The sequence below is a fragment of the Cnephaeus nilssonii genome (genome assembly GCF_951640355.1).
Source record: "Cnephaeus nilssonii genome assembly, chromosome: 16".
Classification (NCBI taxonomy): domain Eukaryota; kingdom Metazoa; phylum Chordata; class Mammalia; order Chiroptera; family Vespertilionidae; genus Cnephaeus; species Cnephaeus nilssonii.
Window position 1 is genome coordinate 17,213,556 of NC_137087.1, and position 26,884 is coordinate 17,240,439.

Here is a 26,884-nt window from a genome sequence, read left to right on the forward strand (position 1 = left end):
TCCCATCTTCACTAGTGATTATGTTAACAGTTTAAAGTTAGCATTGCCCAGCTGGTATGGCTCAGTGGTTGAGCATCGACCTATGAACCAGGAGATCACGGTTCGATTCCTGGTCAGGGCATATGTCCAGGTTGCGAGCTCCATCCCCAGTGTGGGGCATGCAGGAGGCAGCCAAACAATGATTCTCTCTCATCATTAACGTTTCTATCTTTATGTCCCTCTCCCTTCCTCTCTGAAATCAATAAAAACATATTTTAAAAATTTAGCATTGTCTTCCAAGTGAAAGAATATACTACCTTCATTCTATTTTTAACAAGCTAGTAATGCAAATGTTAAACAATACTATCACGATCTACCTATTCCTACAGAATGCCAATTGTGGTGCCCCCTCAGATTGCCTCACTTAACCATGTCATAATCTGTTTTGTTTTCCAAAGAGAAACTCCTACAATAACTATGGTGTTCACGTGATTGCCACTCTCCAGTCTATCTCAGACTCCCTTCCTTCTCACTCACTCTGTTCAGTGACACTGACCTTCTGTCAGTTCTTGGAATGCAATAGTACATTCTGCTCTTTCTTGTTTGAGAATTTTTGTACTCTTCTTCCCTCTGTTTGAAATTTGTTTCCCTGTTTGTTTTGCTTTTTTTATGTCATGGCTAGATAATTGTATTTTTCAAGTTTTACTTTCTCTGAGAGCTATTCTATGACCATCTCATTCAAAATAGAAACCCCTCCCACGTTCTCCTTCACAAAACACTCTCTGGTCATTTCCATCTTGTCCTTCAGGGTTTATCAAAGTGTTAGGCACGTATCTAGTGCTCAGTAAATATTTGATGAATAAGTCAATGATTAAATAAGGAGAATTAGAAGATCATCTTATCTCTTTCCCTTAATCTAATTGTTTTCAAACTGTCCTCTTATAGGATTCAGTCACCTAAGAAAGCAGCATTATACTCTTTAGCCAGCAGCGCTTGACTTAGTGTCTTATTTCCAGATACTCTGGGTGATATATTCACTGTGTTCTTTATATTTGTGAGGAACACAGGAACCTGAGAAAAATCTTGAAGAATTCTTTGAGAATCAAGGCCTCCTGAATACTCTGTGTGGACTTATCTATCTAGCGCTGATCAATGGAACTCTCTGCGATGTTATATATGGTTTATATTTACACTGTCCAATATGGTAGTCTCACTCAAAATGTGTGCAGTGAGACTAGGAACTGAATTTTAAATTTTACTTAATTTAATTTAAATAGCCACATGTGGCTAGCGGATGCTGTATTGGATAGCACAGTTCAATACTTTTCTCTCCCAGTGGTGTAAGACGACAGTCACTACTGGTCAGAGAAAGCCTGCAAGTATGGCTGGGATCTTCCAGGTAGAGTCAGGGGCTGTGGGGAAAGTTGGAAAAGGGAAAATAATTGCTTTGTTTCCTCAACAATCAGAAGTATTATATCTTACACATATAAAACAAGGAAATTAAAATTTGTTGCCTAGAGTAAAAATAAATGAGTGATCCAGTAGAGAAGGTATGAATTCTGTTTATCATTTGGCACATATACTCTGTTGTACAGAGAATGAAAATACAAAAAACATTTGTATTTAGGTTTTGGAGATTTTTTTTCACTTTATTTAATTTAAATCCCAATTTCCAATACAGCTTTTAAATGGCTTCATAATGAAATGTGCTTTTAAGTACCTTATTTTTATGTAGATTCTAAAAATACAAACCTTTAATCAGTTTAGCTCAAGATAAGGTAGATTTAAAAACACATTGCAGTCTGAACTGATTTTTCAGAATAATAAAAGCCTCATGAAACTTTTTACCTCAAGAATTGTCATTTTAAATTCTTAGCAGGTCTGTCATTTAAATCAGGCACTGTGCAATTTTTCTATCATATATATATATATATATATATATATATATATATATATATATATATATATATATATATATATTCCCCTCTCTTCTGCTTTGTGCTCTGCCCAGCTTCAGTTTTTTATCTCATTCTCCAGTGCCCTCCTAAGCTGGCTCTTCTTACTGAAAAATGCCCAACTCATTTTAAAGATTTTTTTTAAAGGAAGATTATCTAAAATTTGTAGAGAAGCTAACCAGAATACCATAAACAATGCCACTGAGGATACTTCCTGATGAATAAACACTGGTTATTTTTAGAGGCATTTGGATTGGTCAGTTGGCAGACAGATCACCAGTGGCAATACTCAGTGGAACTGATTAGGATTTATAATAGAAAATGAGGGTAGGCAGCAGAGCTGTTGGGAAGAAAAAAATGGTCACCTTTCCTTTCTTTTTAATCTTTTCAGTTATCTCCTCTCATTCATGCCCCAAATTTAGAGGTAAAATTTAAGCTGGGAGTGATAAAATGCAGACTTTGTCTAGTGTGTCACAGGACTTCTGAGAGCACTGACATACTCCCATAGACATTAAACTGTTAAGATAAAGTTATTTTTGTTTGACTCTAAAAATACCAACTTTTAAACCTATGTTTTCATTTTACTGTGTAATGAACTAAAAAAAAAATAATGGCATTTAAAAATCATTGAATTTCTCTAGATAGCATCCAATAATGGATTATATTTTATTGACAGTACTTACTTGAGGTTTTTCTACTCATGGCTCTACTATATTCTGCAAAGCTTATAATATTTTAGAGAACCCATGAAGGGACACATCAAGATTGATGCTTTATCTAACATATCACTGTAACATATCAAAACCAACAGAGCGGTTTTACTATGTCAGATGTAATAAGGTATATTATTATAACCATCACCACTTGGTTTATATGTTGTAATCAATTATGGTACATTTATGGCAATGAAGATTATAAAATCAAAGTAAAAACTAATGGAAAGGTTAATGTGGTGCCGGTTAGTAGAAAATAGTTTGTTGCTAGGATTGAATTTAAAATAGGCACATTCAAAGCATATAGTTCAAGGGGGCAATAAAAGTATGAATTAGTCTTAATAATCTATTTTAAAAAATTATTATCTAGGTACTAAAGAATCGCAATCATTTGTTATGCAACACTAGAGGCCCGGTGCATGTACTGGAGGGGGTGTCCCTCAGCCCAGCCTGCCCCCTCTCATAGTCCGGGAGCCCTCAGGGGAAGGCGATGCCCCCATCACACCTCTGCTGCTGCCACTGCCGGCAGCACAAGCCTCGGCTTGCCCTGGTTACCTGAGCCTCGGGTGGCCCTAGGTGGCTGGGAAGCCACCATCCAAGGCTTGCCTGTGCCTCGGGCCAGTCCTGGGGCGGTTGGGAGGCTGAGGGGACTGGGGGACTCCGGAGGCAGGTGCGCAGAGCAGCTGGACCCACCTGGGGGTGGGCCTGGCTGTGCCACGCCTGCCGCCCCAGCGGGGCTGAGGGGACTGGGCACCGCCATCTTTGTGAGGGTGTGTCGGTCAATTAGCATGTCCCCTCTTTATTAGATAGGCTGTTATCTTTGTAAGCATCTACAATTGTTTATTTTCTAGAATAAAAATACATTTTTTTATGTTAGTACAGAAAATAAGACACAAATTTATGTTCTACGAGCTTGCATAGGTGGAGAATTTTGATGCAACAAGAGAATTAATATTAATTACTATTAAAATTTAACATCAGTGAAACTTTAAAACATGACTGAAAACACTGACTTATATTCTCATGATTAAAACATCTGACTTTTAACCTTTTGCACTCGGATGTCGAGTGTGACTCGACACAGTTAGCATCGGTAGCAGCTCTTTTTTTTTTTTTTAAATATATTTTATTGATTTTTTACAGAGAGGAAGAGAGAGGGATAGAGAGTTAGAAACATCGATGAGAGAGAAATATCTATCAGCTGCCTCTTGCACACCCCCTACTGGGGATGTGCCCGCAACCAAGGTACATGCCCTTGACCGGAATTGAACCTGGGACCTTTCAGTCTGCAGGACAATGCTCTATCCACTGAACCAAACCGGTTTCGGCAGCAGCTCTTTTTATACTCTTTGAATGTATCAATAATTTGAAATATAAAAAAATCCAGCCAAACCGGTTTGGCTCAGTGGATGGAGCGTCGGCCTGCGGACTCAGGGGTCCCGGGTTCGATTCCGGTCAAGGGCATGTACCTTGGTTGCGGGCACATTCCCAGTGGGGGATGTGCAGGAGGCAGCTGATCGATGTTTCTCTCTCATCGATGTTTCTGACTCTCTATCCCTCTGTCTTCCTCCCTGTAAAAAATCAATAAAATATATTTTTAAAAAATCCAAATAAATAAGTTTGTATGAAAAGAAACTCCAGTTTTTTATTCTACTGCCGCGCTTTGTAAAATCTGGGGTATTTAAAAAATTAAATCCCGAGTAGAATAAAGGAATCGAGAAAAAAGCAAGCGAGTGCAAAGGGTTAAGTTGAATATTCCCTGATTACATTTAGTATTTTATATAAATTGCCAGTTTGGAGAATTACAAAGCAAAACTTAAATGAGATAAATAAATACTTGGAAATTGTTATTCTTTTTTCTACATGTGACTCAACCCCTATATTTGTGAGAATACATATAGTACAACAAAAAAAGCAAATGTGCAATAAACTATCGGAGTTCCCAACAATCAGGTATCATAAGGTGAGGTTTCCTACTCTGATATAGTTTTTTCACAGAATCTTGAGAATAGATTACTGATACCACATGCTCACTGTCTTCCTCCAAGAAGAGAAAGCATGGTGGTTGCCAAGTCCTATGATATGGACAACATGCTCATGTATTACTTTGTTGCTCAATAATGAATCTGCCTTTAGTACATTTAAATAACAGTTTCTTCATAAATTCACACCCCTTTCTCTAAAGAGTTCAAAGTGAACTTACTAATATAGCCAGTCAACACTTACAGCTTCTTTAGATGGTAACAATACTGAGTATGTAAATAAAGAGTTTCTATATTTCAACTCTAGTCAGATTAGATTTTTGAAAATTACACTACTGTGCAACATTTCAAGCTGTGGTAAAGAACACAGCATTCTACATAGTTCTGGCTCAATAAATATGATAACCATAAAACTCATAAACTCAGTTAATTCTGTCAATTAACCTGGGTTCAGTGTTTTCTAACAATCGATTGGAAAAATGGATAGTCTACAGATAGAAACATGGTCTTGTCTGTTATCTTAATTTTGCCAACAAAAAACACATGGAATTTTGAACCTTGACAGAATAATACTTATGTCAGGATAACAGAATCGGGACTTAGTTTCAAAAAAATGTTTATGTGTTTTAAAGCTATCCCCAGCGCCCCCGCCCTCCCCCGCCCCCCCGCCAAAAAAAAGATAGAAGGAGAAAAAATATTCAAACAGGAAGTTTATATGAGCAGGATTTAAATTAATCAGTTCCTAACAACTGTTAAGTACAATCTTTTGGAAATTAATTTGCATAATGATCATCTACATGGGGTAGGGCTGAAATTATTTAAACGACATTATATTTCACTATTTAGTCTTGCTCCACCACTACTTTAGCAGTGAATCCTTATGAAATGTAATGCAGCTAATGAGGTAGCTTTTTAACTGAACAAACTGACAGGCCCCATATCTGCAGAGGCAGCTTGAAACCGTGCCCAACCTCTTGGCTTCCCAAGAGGCTTTTCAAAATTCAATAAATAACATCTGTAGGCAATGTTGGGTGCAGACCTAGCAGAGTGCGTCATAACACTGTGCTGGCAGAACAAAGAAACCATGACGACTGCCAAGTTTCCATGGCAACTGCTGAGAGGCTCTGAGAGTATAATAGCACATCAATCACTGTCCAAAAGAACTTCATTATCAGCTAGAAAAAACCTTTAGGATCTGTTTAGTGTGCAATTGTGGGTTAACTCACCTCAAAGCCTTGCTCTCTAGCAAAAGTGGCAGCTTCCTGAAATAAAAAAAAAAAAAAAGAACAGTTAATTATAAAGTGCGAGGTAATGAAGAAATAATCCATTTTGAAACTCATTCACAGTCTTCTTTTTACACAATTATCTCAATATACCCACATAGTTCAATTTTTATTCTTACACCAAAAAAGATTTCTTTTTCCCTTGGCATAAAAAAAAAAGGGCAACATTATGTCAACACACTTCACAAGTTGGAATAAAGAAGATGTACTGAATGTTTTTACTGTAGCTGTCACAGTGAGTTCAGGTGTTTTGACCCCAACAAAGAAAGACAATTATTTGAAACCTCTGGAACACGCCGGGCGCTTATGTTTTTAATTAAAACAATATCTTTCAGAAAGCTCTTCTGTAGAGAAGAATGTCTGCTAGTAAATGTATCGATTAAGAGAAATCACCATTTTGCAATCTCTAATGAAATTTATTCAGGCAAGGATCACCAATGAATGCTAAGTTCATTAGGTGAAGGATGATGGGGAACTGGGTATTTCATGGAATTAAAATGTCACAGATTATGTGTTGATCACGGGGAGCAAACTATAAATTTATAATGGAAGGAACAAGCTGTCATAACCTTAACCCAGTGATTGATCATATCACTTATCATTAACAGTGGGGTCACCAATATTCTGTTATGAGACAGTATGAAGTATCCAGCATCACCTATACAGTTTCCTGATGAATTTTTTTTTAATGAATTAATCAAAACTTTAATTATATAACTTGCTGTCTACAGGAAATGCAGGGAATAGGAGAACAAGTTCAATGATATACTGAGAAAGCAAACAGACAAATCCATAGGTAGGACATTTTACAGGACAAGTAGCTTGGTCTCTTCAATAAGTCAATTTCATGATAAAGTGAGAGGGGGAAATGACCAAGAATACTATACGAGGTAATGAAGAAATAATCCACTTTGAAATGGATTATTTCTTCATTACCTCGCACTTTATAATAAACCAGGTATAAAAGACATTTTGGGGACAACTGGAGAAATTTAAATATTTTAAGAATTAGATAACATTAAGAATTATCAATTTTGATAAGAAAAATATCCTTAATTTTTAGCAGTGAGTCCTGAAGTATTTAGGGATAAAATGGCATGATACATATAATTTACTTTAGAATTCTTAAAAATATAAAAGTGAAGCAAAATGGCAACATATTAATTATTATATCTAGATATATTAAGTATTTCTACTTTTTTGACTGAAAATTACAAGAAACAGTCCAAATAAACCCCTATTTTACTTTGATGTAAGATGACAGGGTAACAAAAGTTGAACATTAAAAACATATAATTAAAATACACCATGTTTTCTAGAATTAAACATCTTTAGGGTACAATCTGATGAACATTATTATACACCCTTATGCTGTTGCAACAGGGTATCAAATGACAAAAAACACATCTATGCAACCAAATCCTCTCCCTTTCTCTCCTCTGCTTTGTGCGTGTATTTTAATGTTAGGTCTAGTACAGAAAATGGAGGCAATATCACTGTTCAACTCTACTTCCCTCTTGAAAATGAAAAAAACTGCAGACAACTGTCAAGAGCCTCTACATCTTAACTTACATTCCTCCAAAATTATCTCTGCCAAGAGATATTAATAGAAGGATGGGATTTGAGTCCAAGTAGTGAGCAGATCCAACTCAACTGAAACGACGCTGCACCAAACCATGTAAGGCAGAAAGTACAGTCAAAGTCTCCAGCACAGATTTGGGTCCTATCTACATGTTAAGGAAAACACTGGGGGAAAAGTATGTATGCATGGATGGTCCCGTATACTAATAAAATACAATTTAAAGAACCCATTTTGAGGGTTTAAAAAGGTTGAAATGGACGATTACAGCTGAACACCAAAGTTGATAGGAAGTAATAAGCTGAAAGTACAACTCCTCAGGCTGTTCACTAGAGAAGCATAGGGTGATCGACTTAGCCTCAGTAATGTACGTAGATGATAGAATTTTGTAGACAACATAGTCAATAATAATATTTGCTGACCTAGATGTCAAGGGAAAGGATAAGGTTCAAAAAATATCAATGTAGTATTTTTCCAAGTTGTCCAATCCAAGAATTAACCAAGCTAATTTTTTTTTTTAATCCTCATCTGAGGATACTTTTTCCATTGCTTTTCAGAGACAGAGGGAGGGAGGGAAACATCAAATGTGAGAGAGACATATCAACTGGTTTCCTCCTGCATGTGTCCCAACTGAGGGTGGGGAGCAAACCGCAACCCAGGTACATGCCCTTAACTGGGAATCGAACCCATGGCCATTCGGTGAGCAGGCTGACACTCTAAGCACTGAGCCACACCGGCCAGAGCACCAAGTTAATTCTTATATGAAAACAATAACTGAGCCCTAGCTGGGTAGCTCAGTTGGTTCGAGTGTCATCCCAATATGCTAAGGTTGTAGGTTCCACCCCTCCATCTCCAGTCAGGGCATATACTAGAATCAACCAATGAACTCATGGATAAGTGGAACAACAAATAGATGTCTGTCTCTCTAAATTCAATAAATAAATAAAATTTAGAAAAAGATATCCGAAAAGCTCTGATAGAAATACTTATTTATATACAACTTTCAGAGGCATGAAAGAACCCCAAAGGCCTATAAGACAAAATTAATATGAAGAATCTGTATGACTAAAATTGCACTAAGACACAAAAACTCAAAGTTCACATATGGTAGTTAAGTTGCTCTTTTAATGTCCAAATTTACTCATATAAACCTAAGAAGCAATTAACTGTGATCTGTTATGGTATAGTAGAACTGACTAATTGCAAGACACACATATAAATGTCAGATCACTATTCTTTAAGGGAACCAGGCACTAGGACACTTTCCCATCTGTAAACTATTCCAAGTGCCAACATATTTCTGACTGAGGAAGGACATGCTGAAGAAAAGTCAAGTCAGCTTTCTATCTTAACGTCCCCCTCACACAGATTTGCAGAACTGTGCCCTATCACTGAAAAGCTAAAGCACTTGTTCTGTGACTTAAAAAGATCTTATCTCCTGACTTCCTCTCACCTTCCTTTGATCTTGGACGGGTGCCCCAGTCACCCCATTAGAGAAAGCAGATGGCTCACCTCACCCCCGACTTTCCCACCACAGCTAACCTCTGATCTGAAGGTGTTTGCAGATACATTGATGGAACATTTATTATTTTCCTCTCAGCAAAACAAGTAACACAACATAGGGAACAGTTTGCCCCAGGAAGAATTTTAAGCAGAATTTTAGTGTTCAGATCCACTGCATGGAGGGACAGAACGAAAAGGCATTAGGTCAGAAAGTAGGGAAGAAAGGGACATGGAAGAGTAAGTGGGCAGAAGCGGGAGAAGAGTAAGGCCCATTCCAAATATCAAGAGTAATTCCAAGTGAACTGATCACACTAAATTGAAAAGGACTTTGTAGTGTGCCTTTGCAGTAAGAGTGAGAAAAGAAAACAAGCAAGTCCCCATCTGTGCTGCCCCAGGGCGCCGCGTACTGAGTTTCACAAACCTAATGAAGCAGTCAGGTTAAAATCCAACGGCAGAGGGGATGTGTCATGTGGAGAACAGTGAAGGTTAGAATAGAGAAGCAGGGCGGTTCCTAATGCAGGTGATTATCCATGTGATAATCATTATATTTACAGGCTTTCCATTTTAGATCTGACATCAGAAATCACAAAGGAGGAGGGATTAAGGAAATAAACAACCGACACAGAGGCTTTCCTGCTCCCCTGAGAGTGTAGCACTTTCATTCATGCATGACAAGCAACAAAAGCAAAATCAAACAGGCCAGGAAAGAGTATTTCTGAGAAGGAGCATTTCACATTAACACTTCTTTCCATTTTGATAACTTTCACTATTATTCAGCTTCTCAGACAGGTTACATTTTCAGAATCAGTTCCCATTGTTGTCTATGCTATAATACAGTATCATTTTTGGTTTACAATGAATGATACTCACATCATATGTCTTTTACAACAACAAAGTCATTTTTTCCTTCCTGGAATTGAGTGTTGTGAATAAAATGACATATAATTAAAGTCTTAGACGCTCATCTACACCATGCTATTTAGGATTTGCTGTAGGCTTGCTGCTTCACTGACCAGGCTAAAAGGGTTCCAGTGAAACAACAACCAAATACAGTTTTTTGAGTGGAGGTATAAAAAAAACCCTAAAATTCATGGTTAATGAAAACTATGGAATACTTACATTAAGAGCGATTTAAAGGGATTAGCAAGCCACTATTAAATAGCATAATCTTCAGATTATGCAGAAAAGAAAGGAGAAACTCAAGTGCTTGTTTGTGTGTATGTATGAAAGACAACTATCTCCTTTATAGTAGTCCCTCCTTATCCATGGTGTAGCTTTTTGTAGTTTCAGTTACATATGGTCCGAAAATATTAAATGGAAAATTCCAGAACTAAACAATGCATTTGTTTTAAACTGAGTGACGTTCTGAGTAGCATGACGCTATCTTGCACTGTCCTGCTCCATCTTGCCCAGACTTGAATCATCTCTTTGCCCAGCTTATCCACAGTGTACACCCTATCTGACCATTAGTTACTTGATAGCCTTCTTTCTTTTTTTTTTCAATCCTCACTTGAGGATATGTTTATTGATTTTTGGTTTTTCTTAGAGAGAGAGGAAGAGAGAGAGAGAAACACCAATCAGCTGCTTCCTGTATTCACCCCTGCCAGGACTGAACCCCCAACCTAGGTATGTGCTCTGACTGGGAAATCGAACCTGCAATCTTTTTTTTTTTTTTTGGTGTACCAGATGACATTCCAACCAAGCCCCGGTTGGGGCTTGATAGCTTTCTCGGTTATCAGATCGACTGCCTCATTATCATGGTACTTATATTCAAGTTACCCTTATTTTACTTAATAATGCTACATTCATATAACTTTCATTATAGTAATATTATTATAACTGTTCTATTTTATTATTAGTTCTTGTTAATCTTTTACTGTGACTAGTTTATAAATTAATCACGGTATGTATGTATAGGAAAAACAGTATATATATATATATATATATATATATATATATATATATATATATATATAAACATAGTATACACTGAGTGCCCAGATTATTATGATCTCTGAACGCATAATAATCTGGCCACTCAGTGTATATCCTATATAATAAAAGGCTAATATGAAAATTGTCCCCTCGACCAGGAGTTTGACCAGCAGGCAGGCCGGCCAACCGGCCATGTCCCTTCCCCCTGGCCAGGCTGGCCGGACCCCACCCATGCACGAATTCATGCACCAGGCCTCTAATATATATATATATATACTTAGTGACCAGATTATTATGCGTTCAGAGATCATAATAATCTGGCCACTCAGTGTATATGTACATAGTATACTAGTGTAAGTACATAAACAGTATATATGTACATAAAATATGTACATAGTATATATGTACGTTATATATATTTGGAGAGAAAGAGAGAGAGAGAGAGAGAGAGAGAGAGAGAGAGAGAGAGAGGCACGTGTTTGGTACTATCCATGGTTTCAGGCATCAACTGGGGGTCTTGAAACATATTCCCCTCAGATAAGGGGGAGCTACTGCATTTGATTGAAAACTATTTTCTCTGCCTATATCCCAGTTTTAATATATAAAGTATAATTATTTGTAATCAATATTAAACTATAACTATAATATCCATATTCTTATTTCAATTCCAATTATTGGTTACTAGTTATTTTTAAAAAATATGTTTTTATTGATTTCAGAGAGAGGAAGGGAGAGGGAGAGATAGAAACATTGATGAGGGAGAAACATAGATTGGCTGCCTCCTGCATGCCCCCTACTGGGGATTGAGGCCCTATCCCAGGCTTGTGCTCTGACCAGGAATTGAACTGGAGACCTCCTGGTGCATGGGATGACGCTCAACCAATTGAGCCACACTGGCCAGGACATCACTCTACTTTTTAATCTTAGACATCAGGAGTCCTGAGAATTAGGCTAAAACTTCATGGACTGAAATAAAAAGGGAAAAGGGTCTCACTTAGGACCAAAGAAAGGTAACTTCTATCTGCAGAAAGCAACCTATTCATCCAAAATAAACTACTTTTTCTCCAACGCAAGAAGAAACAGAAAATTCACTGGGAGTCCCCATGGTCCTCACTCAAGTCATACAAGTCCAGAACTTTGGGAAAACCCAATGGAGAACGGAGCCACCAAAACAGTGCTGCTGTTTTTCTTTGTTCATCTCTCCTCCTAACAAGTTTTTAACCCCCTAAATATAGTTTTGTCCAACAGATACTATTATCTTAGAGGTACACCTCTGATACAACTGCAGACCTTATATGGTATTAGAATTTGACTGAATAATTTCAAAGAATTTGAAGCAACACTGTAAATCCTAAATGGCGTGGTATATATGAGAGTTTAAGAAATAAATCTATGTATATAAATCTATGCATAAAAATATCTATGTAATATAAAATTTATATGTTTGTACACACATTGAGATGTATAATGCTCTTTTTGAATGGCTTTAAGTGCAAGATAGTACTGGCCAGGAGGTAGTTACAGGCAGATGGAAAGAGTACAGAATGGTTTAGAATCAGAAGACCTACAATAAAGACTACAATGAATTTTACAATTCATCTGTTAGGTAATCTTGAGCAAGTCACTCAGGATATCAGTATATCAATGAAATCAAGGCCAACAATACCTATTTCATTGTACTGTTGCTAGGGATAATTAAAATATTTAATGTGAAACTGTAAAATCATTATGCCTTCTGAATTCAAGTTCTTGGTAAGATCTCTGGGTAGTTTAAACAAATGAGTTCCAGAGCATCCAGAGTACATTCAATGGTTTGTCCTATTTGTAGATCATAGGCATAGCAGGCAGCCTCCAAATTAGCTCCCAGTGACCCGACTACTGTATTCAGGTCCTTGTACAATTCCCTCGCCTTGAGTGTAGGCTGGACCTAGTGACTTGCTTCTAACAAATATATGGCAAAAGTGATGGAATGTCTGGTTCAACCATCCTCCTGCTCACATACTCTCTCAGCTCACTCTAAGGGAAATAAGCTGTCATGTTGTGAGTATCCCTCTGGAGAGGCCCATGGCTAACAACAGTGAAAATATAGCTTTGTGAGTGGGTTTGGATGTGAATCCTCTCCCAGCAACCATACTACTACAGCCTTGGCTGAGCTGGTGGTTACAGCCTTATGAGAGACTCCGAGTCAGAGGCACCAAGTTAAGCTGTGCCTGGATTCGCTATTCACATTTTATAAATGAGGAGCCTAAGTAACATGGCCAAATTCAGATATTTTTCTCATCCAGATGTTAATTCATAAAAAAACAACAATACTTAATGAAAATTAAATCAAAGCAAGCATGCATGGTCAGCAGATCAATCACAGGGTGAGCAAAATATGAAAAAAATATTTAGATATATATTATCTAAAGGGTTTTGGATAAATGGTTTTGGATAACCATTTCATCAATACACATAAACTGGGATATGTTATCTTTTGCATGAAATTCCTTTGTTGGCATCAAGTTTAGTTTCAATTTACAATGTGTTTCGTTATGCCAAAGCAATGGTTACCTTACTGAGATTAGAATAAGATACTTGAGTAGTGCTAGAATCCCTGGGTGAGAAATATATTATTGAGTCAAAATCTAATACCATTATAAGGTCTGCAACAGCTGTAGCTGTGATATACCTCTAAGTCATGCTGATATTTAATCATAAAGAACTACCTGCTGTTTATTTCTTTTCATACAATATATCATAGAAGACATGTTGCTTAAACCTCTAAATATGTCCTCATGCTGTCCTTCAGACTACAAATTACCTTTTCTTTATGCTATCTACAAAATTATTTATATACTTCCTCAGGAGACTATTAGTATTATACTGTTTTTAATATTGTACTATTTTGATGAGAAAAAGTTTTAACTTGTAAATAAAGTAAATAAAGACTACTTTTAAAAATAAATTTCATTCACAAAAATATCTGTACTGGCTTTTCCAAGGAATATAACATACAGGGTTTTGGAGATTTTCAACCTGTGCTGTGACATTTATTACCATATGCTTCCCGTCTGCAGAATGCTGAATAGAAATATTATTTAGCATTTATTGAGTGCCAAAAAAATCTGTGGGGCAATGTATAAGCTATAAAGACACTCATGGACCGTATCCAATAGGTTTACTATAACAATAAGATAGGCAGTATATAAATTACACCTCAATAAACGTGACTGGAAAAAAACATTAGCAGCCAAAACACAAGCCAAAAAAATTGGTTTAGTTTAGAATATACTTAACCCTTTCATAAAGTGATTTATTAGCTGATGTGTCTATCCTCACAAGAAGAGTTGTTCATGCCCACCTTTAACCATATTTAATGGTGGTTACGGAAGAAAAAGTTAGGATAAGTGCTCTATCAAAATTTGATTGATTAGCTATTTGGGCTAACTTCTAGAACAACCCAAGTTTCTCAGTTACTGAAGAAAGAGAAGAGAGATGACAGCATAAGAACATTCTCAGGGTAGCAGGGCTCTTATTAGATATTTTATTTCAATTTATAATGAAATAATGTGCTTGGCACACATGAGGCACTCAACAAATGCCAATTATTTTCTCTTACTCATTTGATTTTATTGATCATAAAAATCCCATAAAATAGGCACTTTTCTAATTTCACAGATGAAAATCTAAAGGTTCAGAGAAATTAAAGTATGTCCAAGACCACAGAGCAAGTAATTATTATAGCTAGTATTTGGAACTGAGGTTTTTTTGAATGGTCTATGCTGGTCAGCTATTGATGAACTCTTTCAGCTTTTATATGTCTAAAAAAGTCTTTATATCATTTTCAGTTTTGAAAGGTATTTTTTTCTGGGTATAGAATCATAGGTTGATAGTTTTTTTCTTTCAGCGCTCTACCTTGCATTGTTTTAGATGAGAAAACTGCTGTGATTCTTTTCTTTGTTTCCCTATATATAATGTGTCTTAAAAAAACTGACTGCTTTAAAGATTTTTTTTCTTTATCACTGATTTTATACAATTTGATGATGTTCCTTGATACAGTTTTTTTTCTTGTTTCTTCTGCTTGTGTTCAGTGAGCATCTGAATTTGTGGGTTTATAGATTTTATCAAATTTGGAACAGTTGCAGCCGATATCAACTTTTAAATATTTTTCTGTTCTCCCTCCCCCTTCAATAAACTCCAAATATGTGTATTAGGCCACTTGAAGCTGTCCTATTGTTTGCTAGTTTTTTCCCTCAATGCTTAATTTTGAATAACTTTTACTGCTATGTTGTCAAGATCACTTATTACTATTTTTTCTTCTTCAGTGTCTAATCTCATCCAGCACATTTTTGATCTCTAGAAGTTGAAGGTTTTTTTGTTTTGTTGTTGTTGTTGTTTTTCATATCTTTCCTTAACTGGCTTATGCATTTACTTTCTTGAAATTCAGAATCTGTTTAGAAATGCTAATCCTTGTCAAATAATTCTAACACCTGTGTCATTTTAAAATATATTTCTATTGATTGTTTTTTTCTCACATGGGTTGTATTTACTGACTCCTTGCATGCCTGATAACTTTTGACTGGATGCTATACTTTATAAATCTTATGTTTTTGGGTACTAGATTTTTTAAATTTCCTTTTTGTATTTCTTATATTTTTGAGGTTTATTCTGAAATCCAGTTAGGTAACCTGAAAGTTTGATTCTTTCCAGGCTATTTTTAAGCTTTCTTGGGTGAGATGAGAGCCTACCTTAATCGAGAGCTATTCTGGTACCCCTACTGATATAGTATCTTTTTGAGTACTAAATAAAATGTCCCATTTATTAGAGGTTTCTCCACCCTAGTTATTGGGGATACAAATTATTATCAGCCTTGTGTGAGTTTGGGGGATGTCGTGCCTGCTTCTTTCTTGTGCTTTTAACCTTGGCCTTCAATAGTTTCTTCACATACATTTGCTGATCAGTATTCAGCTGAAGAGTCTAGGGCAGTGGTCGGCAAACTCATTAGTCAACATAGCCAAATATCAACAGTACAACGATTGAAATTTCTTTTGAGAGCCAAATTTTTTAAACTTAAACTTCTTCTAACGCCACTTCTTCAAAATAGACTCGCCCAGGCCGTGGTATTTTGTGGAAGAGCCACACTCAAGGGGCCAAAGAGCCGCATGTGGCTCGCGAGCCGCAGTTTGCCGACCACGGGGCTAGGGAATCCTCTGCAGGTTATCTAGTGTGTGTGCTCTGTCTCTTCTTTGGTACTCTCTCTTGCAAATTATAGCCATCTTGGCCTTCTTCATTTTTTAAAAAAATAATTCTTTATTGGACCGCCTTCATTTTTTTAACTTTGTTTCAATTCAGTTGGACCACTGGGTTTAGGATCCTCCTTCCTGCACTGCAGACTGGACACCCTGTTTAAGCAGAATACTATGAAAATTGTAGGGATTCCCTAATCTGTTTACCTTCTCTCAGGGATCACTGTCCTGTGCTACCTATTGTCTAATGTCAGAAATCTGCTGTTTTATATATTTTGTCTGGTTTTACACTGTTTAAAGAAGTAGGATAAATCTGGCCCATCTTACTTCATTACTTCTAGCAGAAGTTCAGTGTGAATCCATCTTAAAGTAGAGATCCAACAGTATCCTGGCACATTTAATAAATCTCTATTGCTTAAAAAGCTTAACAGGCCAAAAACAAGAAATATTGACAATTTATCTTAAGCATCCTATACACTGCTTTTTATTTCTTATTGTATAAAGGACATAGTTCCTTTATTCATAGCTGCTGCACTAAATCATAAACATTCTACTTTACCAGGAATCTATATTTGAAACCCTCTGAAGAATAACTCTACTCAGTTCTAAACCCTCTTTTACTGTACAAATCCTATATTATTGACATTTCCTTGTCTTTTGTCTTACCAACTAGAAAACTCTAGATAGCTAATAAAATCTTACTTTTTTTTTTTTTTTGGTCCTTATTTTCACCAACAGAAAGCTCTACTACAATATGATCAATTCATTATGCCTAGGGTCAGCAGCTGCAGGACAAATTCAGCTCACTGCCTGGTTTTATAAATAAAGTTCTACTGGGACACAGCAAGGCTCATTCATTTACATGTTGTCTATGCTGAGCTGGATAGTTCAACAGAGATCATACTACTGGACTTTCACAGAGAAAGTTTAAAACTAATGGAAGGATGTCAACTTCTGTGTTATGCTATTAGTAGAATGTTCCTAAGTTTCAAAACAAACTTTTTCCTTTTTTATGGAGTCACCAATGAAGAACTAAAGGTGCTATGGAGAGCAGGCTCCCTTCAACCTGCTAGTCTTAAGGTAAGTAGAATGTGTATCATTTGATGGGTCACACTTCCTTCATTTACTGGCAAAAAACCCCCACCCAAATCATTTATATTAATAAAAGACAATAAAAGACAAGATAAAGAACTAATTCGTATTAGTTTAGATAGGTATGTTTATGTGAGACAATGAGAACAGCATTACTGATCAGTGCCAAACATAAGACAAAAAGAGGAAGGGAAGACTTCAGGTAGGGGAGAGAGATCAGCATTCTTGTTAAGTGCCTTTTTAATAATTCCTTTCTCAGTTCCAATGTGCAGCAATATCCTTTATATTTTCGATATTTCATGTGTAGTGCTCCCCAATTAGTTAGGGTGTGCTAATCACTGACACTATAAATCCTGTTTTCTGGGGCCACTCTCATGGCCCTAACTTATTCTAGTTCTGGAAGTTTTGCAAAATTAACTCTTAAAAAATAAGGTAAAAAAAATGAAAACAATATGTAAAATACAAAAATGGACAAACATACGGTACAGTTGTTGCTTTAGAAAAAATTGCTGTGAACAAAGTGGCACTGGTAATAAGGTGAAATATGGCAGAGTAATACAGATGCTAAAAAGAAAGCATTAGTTTCTAGCTGTTTTGACTCTAACTTCAGAACCTATCACAAAAGCTCTATTTCTTGAGTCTCTGGTTCTTTTGAGTTAGAAGAGGAAATATAATTGGAAATCCCAGTACCATTTATAGTCTAAAATATTACTGAATGAAATTAGAAAAGGAACTTACAGGTCTACATTGTGATTTATTAATATAACAAAATATAGTAAAAACAGAAGCATCTAGTCTCCTACCTCTAGTGGGAGAAAAGGGTATTTTCTCCCAGGTGAGAATTTTAGACTATGGATATACATAGAACACATCTCACCCAAACATCACCAGTAACCAGTATTATTTTCTTCCTTCTTGTCAATTGACTCACAACAATTATGAACAGAGAATGTTGTAACAGAGAAACAAGTCCAATACAGACAAACTTAAAATTTCACAATATCCATCGGAAAGGAAGTAGCAAGAACAGCTATGGAAGTCACAATCAACACAGGTTCTTAAGAAATAAAGAAAAACAATGAAACTACAAAGAAATAAAAAAAAATCTAATGACCATGAAAAAGAAATCAGCCAAATGTACAAGTCAGACTATTAAAAAAAATAATCACAGAGAATGACAGAAAACACCCAACAGAGCATGTAGCAGGTAGGTACTCAATAAATGTTAAACTGAAAGCATGATTCACCTCCCCTTGCTGCATGAGAGATAAATTTGAAAAGATACTGAATACTTCTGAAAAGCTCATACTGCATTTGATAATGGAGCCAATCACCTCCAAGAAATGTCTATCTTTCTATCGCTTAAACCTCTTGTTAGAATCTAAGATAACACATTATCCAGTCAGTCCTAGTGCTTGCCTTTAGGTGTTTTGAAAAAGATAAGTTTGGTTATCAACATTTTGGGAACTGAAGGTAATGAAGCACAGAGGGAGTAATCAATACTGGCATTTTTATTGTACTGAACATTATAAAGTGATTTGGCTGACAAATGGGACTTCGTTAACAACAATTTTGACTTACTATACATAGTATCACAAGTTAGCTTATACTTAAATCCAAATCAGAAATTGTTATTTCATTGGTTACCAATCTCAGCCTTTCTTCTTGACCTTTATAAATAGGATTTGATCTCTTTTAGGAGAGAAGGATTTCTGCATAGTATTAAATTTAAAAATAATTATTTTAAAATATAAATATGAGTTTTCATTTCCTTCTATTCTTTCAGAGGTTCAATTTCAATCCCTCTCCCAATTTCTTTGAATTGCCAATCATTCTCCATTTCCTGAGTAAATATTTTTCCTCCTTCACTTCTTTGGTCAATTTTACTCACTAACTCCTGCCCAGCAAGCTCTCTCGTTTGGAACTTCCAATTCCAACAGATAATTTAATAAGTGAGAAATTAGACTTTATTGATGTTCCAGAGTTCAAATTTTTCCACCTTCCTAGAAACTCTCCTCCCTACTTTTCAATTGCATATCTTCTTTCCCTTTCTCTTTCACCTTCCTGTTGTTTATCTTCCTGTTTGTTAAGTACCCTAAACATAGTGTTTCCCCAGAAATTCAGTTATCAACTTTCCAATCTTTTCCCTTTACACTTTTTGGGGTAATTTCCTTTACTCCTTTCATTTGATGTCATCATCAGATATTTGGCTTCACTTCCAGAGTCCCTTTGACACTTTCTTTTTTTAATGCAGTAGACAGCTTCCAAGTTCTGCCACGCACATTTTATAAGCAGAAGGCCTATAACATTGATGCCTTATTTCCATTCTTACCAACACAAACCTAGGTCAGTCCTGTACTACCCATTGTCTTGATTACTGCTCTAGTCTCTTAACCCGTCTCTAGTACCATTCGCATTCAGTTTGAACGCAGCCTTGTACATGACCATTAGATTCATCTTCCTAAATATCAACTCTGATTAGCCTCTGCTCAAAAAGCTACCTATTGCTTCCTGATAAAAGTTCCAGTTCCATAGCCTGACTTTCAAAGGTCCACCACAATGTACCCCTACTTTTCCTTTGTAGCCTGATCTTTTATTATTTCCTTACCAGAGGCCCGGTGCATGGATTTGTGCACCGGTGGGGTCCTTTGGGCTGGCCTGTGGGGATCGGGCCCAAACTGGCTCTCTGACATCCTCCGAGGGGTCCCGGATGGCGAGAGGGTGGTTCTCGGGTGATGCACCCGGAATCAGGCTCCCTTCTCTCTGGTTCTGGGTGTGTCACCCGAGAAGCACAGCTGCCAAGTCGCCGTAGCTCAGTAGCTCTAGCGTTGAGTGTCTGCCCCCTGATGGTCAGCGTGCATCATAACTACTGGCCGGATGGTCCAACGGTCGCTTAGGCTTTTTTTGTTTTAAATATGTTTTTATTGGTTTCAGAGAGGAAGGGAGAGGGAGAGAGATATGGAAACATCAATGATGAGAGAATCATTGATTGGCTGCCCCCTGCATGCCACACACTGGGGATCAAGCCTGCAACCCAGGCATGTGCCCTGACCAGAATCGAACCCGTGACCTCTTGGTTTATATGTTGATGCTCAACTACTGAGCCACGCCAGCCAGGCTAGGCTTTTATATTTATAGATACATGTATGAGATACCACTCAAGCTAGAATATTTACTATTCTCTGAACATGCCCCAGGGTTTTTGCCTTCCTGCTGCCTTGCACATGGTAGGCACTAAATGAATTACAATATCCTTCAACCTCCCTTGTCAAAATCCTACCGATCCCTGCAGGGTTTGTTCAGCCATCTTCTGCTTAACGAAAGCCTTCTTGAATTGTTCATGATCTCTCCTTTCCCTACCTCCAGAAGTGGCTTTCTGCATGACAGAAGAGTTTTGCTCAACTTGTAAAGGTTCCTCTTATCACAATTACGAATATGTAGTTACTTGTATAGACAGCTTATCCCTACTACTAGATGATAAATTCTTAGTGCAGAAACACTTTTTTTCACATTGTATCCTCAAAGCATCTAACATATTTCTCTGCACAGAAGATGATAAATCCTGGTTGATCTACCAAATGATAAGGACAAAACACTCTCATTAAGCAAAGAAGAAATACCATTGTATTAGATTAACAATGATTTGATTTCTTGTGGTTCATACTTTATTTTTGGGATTAGAGTCAACTAACTTAGTGCTCTATTATGCTATTTCTTACAATGCATTATAATTTATTTGCCTGGTCTACTTTCTCCCCAAGATTCTGAGTTTCTTGAGAACTAAGTTTTCTATCATATTTAGAACTGTGTCTCACAATAGTATGAATTAAATACATGTTCTTATGAATTCGTTAAAATAATTAATTGAAAAGAATTTTATTAAAAAAGGTAAAAGATCTCTATACTTATGTGTATTGAGGTTTTTCAAGAATGAGAGCTAACATTTGGCTAAAAACTTAGTACACTGCTGGCCTGGTGTATTCTGTGAGAATATTTATGCTTTGGGAAGTTACCATAAAGAATTTTGGCATTTGTCTCATTTCCAAGTATCACACAAATAATCATGGACATCATTTTCCTGGAAGAACATTTTACTCCGAATTTTTTAAATTATATTTTCAAAGATATATATACAGTCCAGACATGACTGGCAAAACTGGATACCAAACAATAGAATATAGCACAATAACAAGGGTGCCAAAAGATTTACAATAGAAGTAGCAAGAATAGCAAAAACAAACAAAAAATAACTAAACAAATACCATAAAACAACACCCTACATACCGATCAAATAACAGGGTAAACAGGAAATCCTGACTCTGAGGATTTGGTAAGTTATCAACAAAGAACAATTTTATGACATACTACTATTTTACTTTGCTGACATGCAAGATAATTAGAAAATTTACTGCATGTGGGATAGACACATAAGTCTAAATGAGCTTGTAACCAGTAATAACCAGTATAGTCCTTTCACAACTTTAAAATAACAACTTCTTTTTTTTGCCTCTAGCAAATAAATGCTAATATATATCCAATGTACTCTATGTGCATTTTTTCACTGGCAGTACACAATACTGTAGATACCATCACATGGGTAACTCAAGATCCACTACTAAATTTTCTTATTAAAAAAAAAGAGATTATATACAATAGGTTAATCTCATGTGTTAAGTGTAACCAGGACACGACCTGAGTTATCTCGGGGAACCCCATGGAAATAGAAGTCAGGAGCAGTGGTAACACTTCTGAGAACCTTGTAAAAGGAATGAGTTACATCTCTAACATGCACTGCACCTCACAAACAAGAAGAGCCACTTGATTAGTCAGTAGTGAAGGTTTAGACACAATGGGGCCATGAGATGCGCTCACCAACCCAGTAGAACCCGGTAGCAGGGCGGAAGGCAAGGAGCCTGGATACAGGAGTGGGTTGCTGTAGGGGAGTGTACTATGCTTCCCATCTCCACTTCCAAACAAAATAACTCACTATAATGTTACCATGGTTAACAACCTTCATCAGGACAACCAACACTTCATAGTGGTTTTGTTATTATTGAGATTTTTCCGTTATCAGTAACTTCTCTTTGCTCTGCTACCTTCACATTATCCCCAGCTAATCAATAGGTGATAGTAATCTACTTTTATTTTGATAGGGTGGCAAAGAAAGTTGAGAGTCTCAAGAAAGTAATGGTATATCCTGGAGAAGAAAATGATATAGAATACACATATAAGACAATGCCAATAGTCTCAAGTCTATCTAATGTTTTTCAGGTATGCCCTAAACTACTGAGTGTTATCAGGCACAACATCTGAAAACACAACTGCCACAGGAAATGGCATAATTTTCTGTGTAATTGTTTAAGAAAAATATGCACTCTCATTAGTATCCCCAAAGCAAAATATATGCATTTTGTACTCTATAGGTACTGCCTAAATTGTGTAGCCACTGTGATAATATTAGTCAGATGCTACTGAGTACTGTACAGGCATGATAGTTGCAGGATTTCTCTTGGTTGTGATGATCTGGGCAGGTTTTTGAAAATCTATTAAAGGAAGTAGCAATAGCTGTCTTCTATCTGTTTCAAGAATTTTAACAACCAATGAACATATTAGATACAATCTATTTCCACAGTTATATGGCATTCTGCTCGACTCATCTGATTAATCAAAAAATAAGAAAAGAATTAAATGAAAACAAAAATTAAAGTCAGGGTACAGGATGTTGCAATTGAAAGTAAAAAAAAAAAAACAACAATGACAAAAAATATTTTATGGTGGAAGTGGAATTTGTTATACATCAAAAAAGATAGGTAACATTTTAGGTGAAGGTATACATAAAGAAGGACACAGAGGTATGGAAAATGGGAAGTGTGTCCTGAGAACAATTGGTCCAATTTGGCTGGATCATAAGGTTTATATCTTATGCAGAGGAGTGAAAATCACTAAGATTTGAAAGGTAGATTTAGTCTGCCAGAAGGTAGGAGACTGATTTTAACTCACTTAACTAAAGGGGGTGAGAGATATTAAGGTCTTTTGAGCAAGGAAGCATCATAATCAGGATACGCTTTAGAAATATTAATTTCTAAATTAATATGCAGACTGGATTTAAAAAGGAAGACAGGTGAAGATAGCCGATCAGAAATAGGTGATAAAATATTTTAATTCACCTTAATTCACTTTAATTCAAAGAACAAAGTACTATACAAATGATAAGTTCTAAGATAGAAACAAACTTTAGGCAAACAGCTTGCTTTCCATGTTCCATAAAATAATAAAATAAAAAGAAGGAGTCCTGGACTTGGAATCAAGAAACTCGTATTTCAGTTTTAGTGTGATTTTGGGCAAGACACAAACTCTCTCAGATTCCTAACTCAAAAATGAGAGGCTTATTTCACTTTCATAAGTCTTTCTACTCTAAAATTCAGTGACCATAAAAAAAGATTTTTTGGAAGGACCTTAACAACCACAGACAGCCTATTAGGGAGGGCTCCTTAAGAAAAAAAAATGCAAAGATTCTATAAAGAAATGACTGGCCTAAAATCAGTGAGTAGATTTAAATATATTATTTTCTGCTGCTTACATGTTTCTGTAGGTAAAGTAACGTTTTAGAAGACAGGAAAAGATTCATTCCTTCTTTCTAGAAGTCAAAATTCAAGAAACCTTTTGCCTTATTCATGGATACTTAAAACAAACCCTTGCCAAGAAAAACAAATTGTAAAATATGGAGGTTGGAAAATGTGAATCATCACTGGTATTAAAACCCACTTTTAATAAATATGTTGCAGTTTCAAACTACTGCTGAATCCCATTAGGTTTAAACATAAATTCAATAAGAATTTATGATTTTATAAATGGCATTTAAATGTATTCAGGAGTAGAAACAAGAACCATCTGATAGAGAAGTGACTGTGGTTAAAATGAAAAGGAGAAAATAAAGACAGAAGGAGGCCAGGAGGTGAAAGAGAGGAAGGATATAGAACTAGGCTGAAAGTGAAGGTACTGCAGTAAGGATTCTATGGCTAAAGCTAGGAGACAAATGCTTATGAATTTATCTTTTATATTATGCATTTTCTTACTCGACGGATTCTGAATTAATAGTACAATAAAAGATAAGGCACCTATCATTTAAAAGGCAGAAATTATTTCAGCAGAACTTTGTGCCAAGTTCTTAAGGAATTTTAGAACATATGGAAATATGCACCACATGACTTAAAATAACAAATTGGCCTTTATTTCACATCCAACTTGGATTTTACTTAACTGTCTTCTAAAATTTTTATTCCATCTAAATTTTAATCATACTCATTAATCTGAAAAACAGAATTGTAAGTAGGGTCTAATTACATTGTTCTCCTTGCTAAAACAAGGTTTATGCTTTTTCTTGATAATACACTTGTTTAAAAATTGGCAGTATTGTAGGCAGGAATCTTGAATTGTTAAAATCTTTAAATATCTCATTTAGTTGTTAGGTAAGAGTTATGCCAACATTGTTTCATCAACTCAACAAGCACATGTTAAGGACACAGCAATATTTCTGGGGCACTGTGGCCAGGCTGAATTCTAAGACCCATGATTTGACTTTCTAGGCTCTAACTCTCCCATTCTTACTTTCACCCAACCTTCTGGCTCCCAGGGCTTAAAAACCGGATTTTAAAAATAATATGGGGCTTCCCAAGGTTTATATACTTTTTCTCTCCATGCTACTAATACTTAGCAACTTTCTTAGGGTACTTGGGCACAGAATAGGAAGGAAAAGAGTAAAAAGTCAATCTTGAAGCGACAACAGAAAACATCCCACACAGGAACTTAGACCGAAGCTATGAGCCTTGGCCAAGATTCTCAAGCCACAGGAGGCAGCAGAGCCACTGTGGACATAAAGTCCTGGGAAGAAGAAATTCCCTGAATGTATTATTTTGCATAAGAACCCTGGTGAGGTAAAGAAAAGTACCATGATAATGACATATTTAATTTGCAGAAAGGTTTAAAAGTGTATTTCATCTAATTTAAGGAAAATAAAAGTAAAGTGATTTTTATGGATGGGGCACATATGAAATTAAGGAATAAGAACATAACAAACACACACACAAAAGCCTACTTCCAATACAGAATAATGTACATATGACCAAGTACATGATAAGAGAGTATATAAAAGTTGAGAAATATATTCCAAAATGGTGAGAAAATTCAGAGTTTTAAAAAATGTGATTAGGTTAGTCAGGAGAAGTTTGTTAGAGAAAAAGGATTTCTATGTTGGACCTTGAAAGAGCAACCTAGGAAGAAAAAGAGTAAAAGCATAAAAGCAAAATGTATTACAGGGTGCTAAGAAAATCATAGGAATGGGGCACACGGGCTATCAGAGAACAGATGAAATACCACTAGTTTTCCTGGGTTTGAGAAGGTTTTCAGGTTTTGAAAATTAAGGGTAGAATATAATACAGACGCTCCTCACCTTACGATGGGGTAACGTCCAGATAAAGCCATCCTTAATTGAAAATAAGTGTTGAAAATCGATTTTGTTTAGGATTTTTTGCATTTGTATTCATCAGTTTTCTTTTTGTGTGCTATCCTTATCAGGTTTTGGTATCAGGGTAATGTGATCTCATAAAATGTTAGGAAGTATTGCCTCTTCAATTTATTGGAAGAGTTTGAGAAGGAAAGGCATTAAATCTTCTTTGAATGTTTGGTAGAATTCACTAGTGAAGCTATCTGGTCCTGGACTTTTACTTCTGGGTATCTACCCCCCAAAACTGAAAACATTTATTTGTGAAGATATTTGTATCTCTATGTTAATTGCAGTATTATTCACAGTGGCCAAGACATGGAAATAACTGAAATGTCTTTGGTAGATGATCGAATAAAGAAAATGTGACATACATATATACAATGGAATAGTACTTAGCTATAAGAAAAGATGAAATACTGCCATTTGTGACAATATGGGTGGCTCTTGCGAATATCATGCTAAGCGAAACAAGTCAGATGTAAAAAGTCAAGAACTGTATGATTTCACTCATATGTAGGATATAAAACTGAAAGGAACAAATGAACAAATAAGACAAACAAACAAATAAACACTTATAGACACAGACAGCAGTATGGCGGTTACCAGAGAGAAAGGGGGGTAGGGAAGGTAGTAAAGGGTAAAGGGGGTCAAATATATGGTGGCAGAAAGAGATGTGAGACTTTGGGTGGTGGGCACACAATTCAGGATACAGATGATGCATTACAGAATTATACACTTGAAACCTATAAATTTATTACCCAATGTCACTCCATGGAGACATTTTTTTAAGAAAATATATTTAATACACCTATACTACCGAACATCACAGCTTAGCCTAGCCTACCTTATACGTGCTCAGAACACCTACATTAGCCCACAGTTGGGCAAAAATCATCTAACACAATGACTACACTGTCGAGCAAGTATGTCAAACTGGCCGCATGTGGCCCACAACGAATATTTTTGCGGCCCAGCCAATATAACAATATGTAAGAAACATTAATTTTATCATTGCTCTTGTTCTATTTTATATTATACTTTTCGAAATCTACGTTTCTATGAAAATTGAAGCTTGTGTTTTTTTTGCAGCCCACATAAACTTAAACCTTGTTTATTTGGCCCATGTTAGCCT

The 26,884-nt window shown here is 36.2% G+C and overlaps 1 protein-coding gene across 3 annotated transcripts in view; it reads right to left on the reverse strand.

The window, feature by feature from the left end:
* ADK (adenosine kinase) overlaps window positions 1-26,884 on the reverse strand; it is a 507,845-nt gene that overhangs the window by 108,762 nt on the left and 372,199 nt on the right. For all 3 annotated transcript variants that reach the window (XM_079794329.1, XM_079794327.1, XM_079794328.1), the window contains exon 8: window positions 5,856-5,891. In XM_079794329.1, coding sequence (XP_079650455.1) covers window positions 5,856-5,891 — 36 coding nt within the window. The remainder of the gene's footprint in view (window positions 1-5,855; window positions 5,892-26,884) is intronic.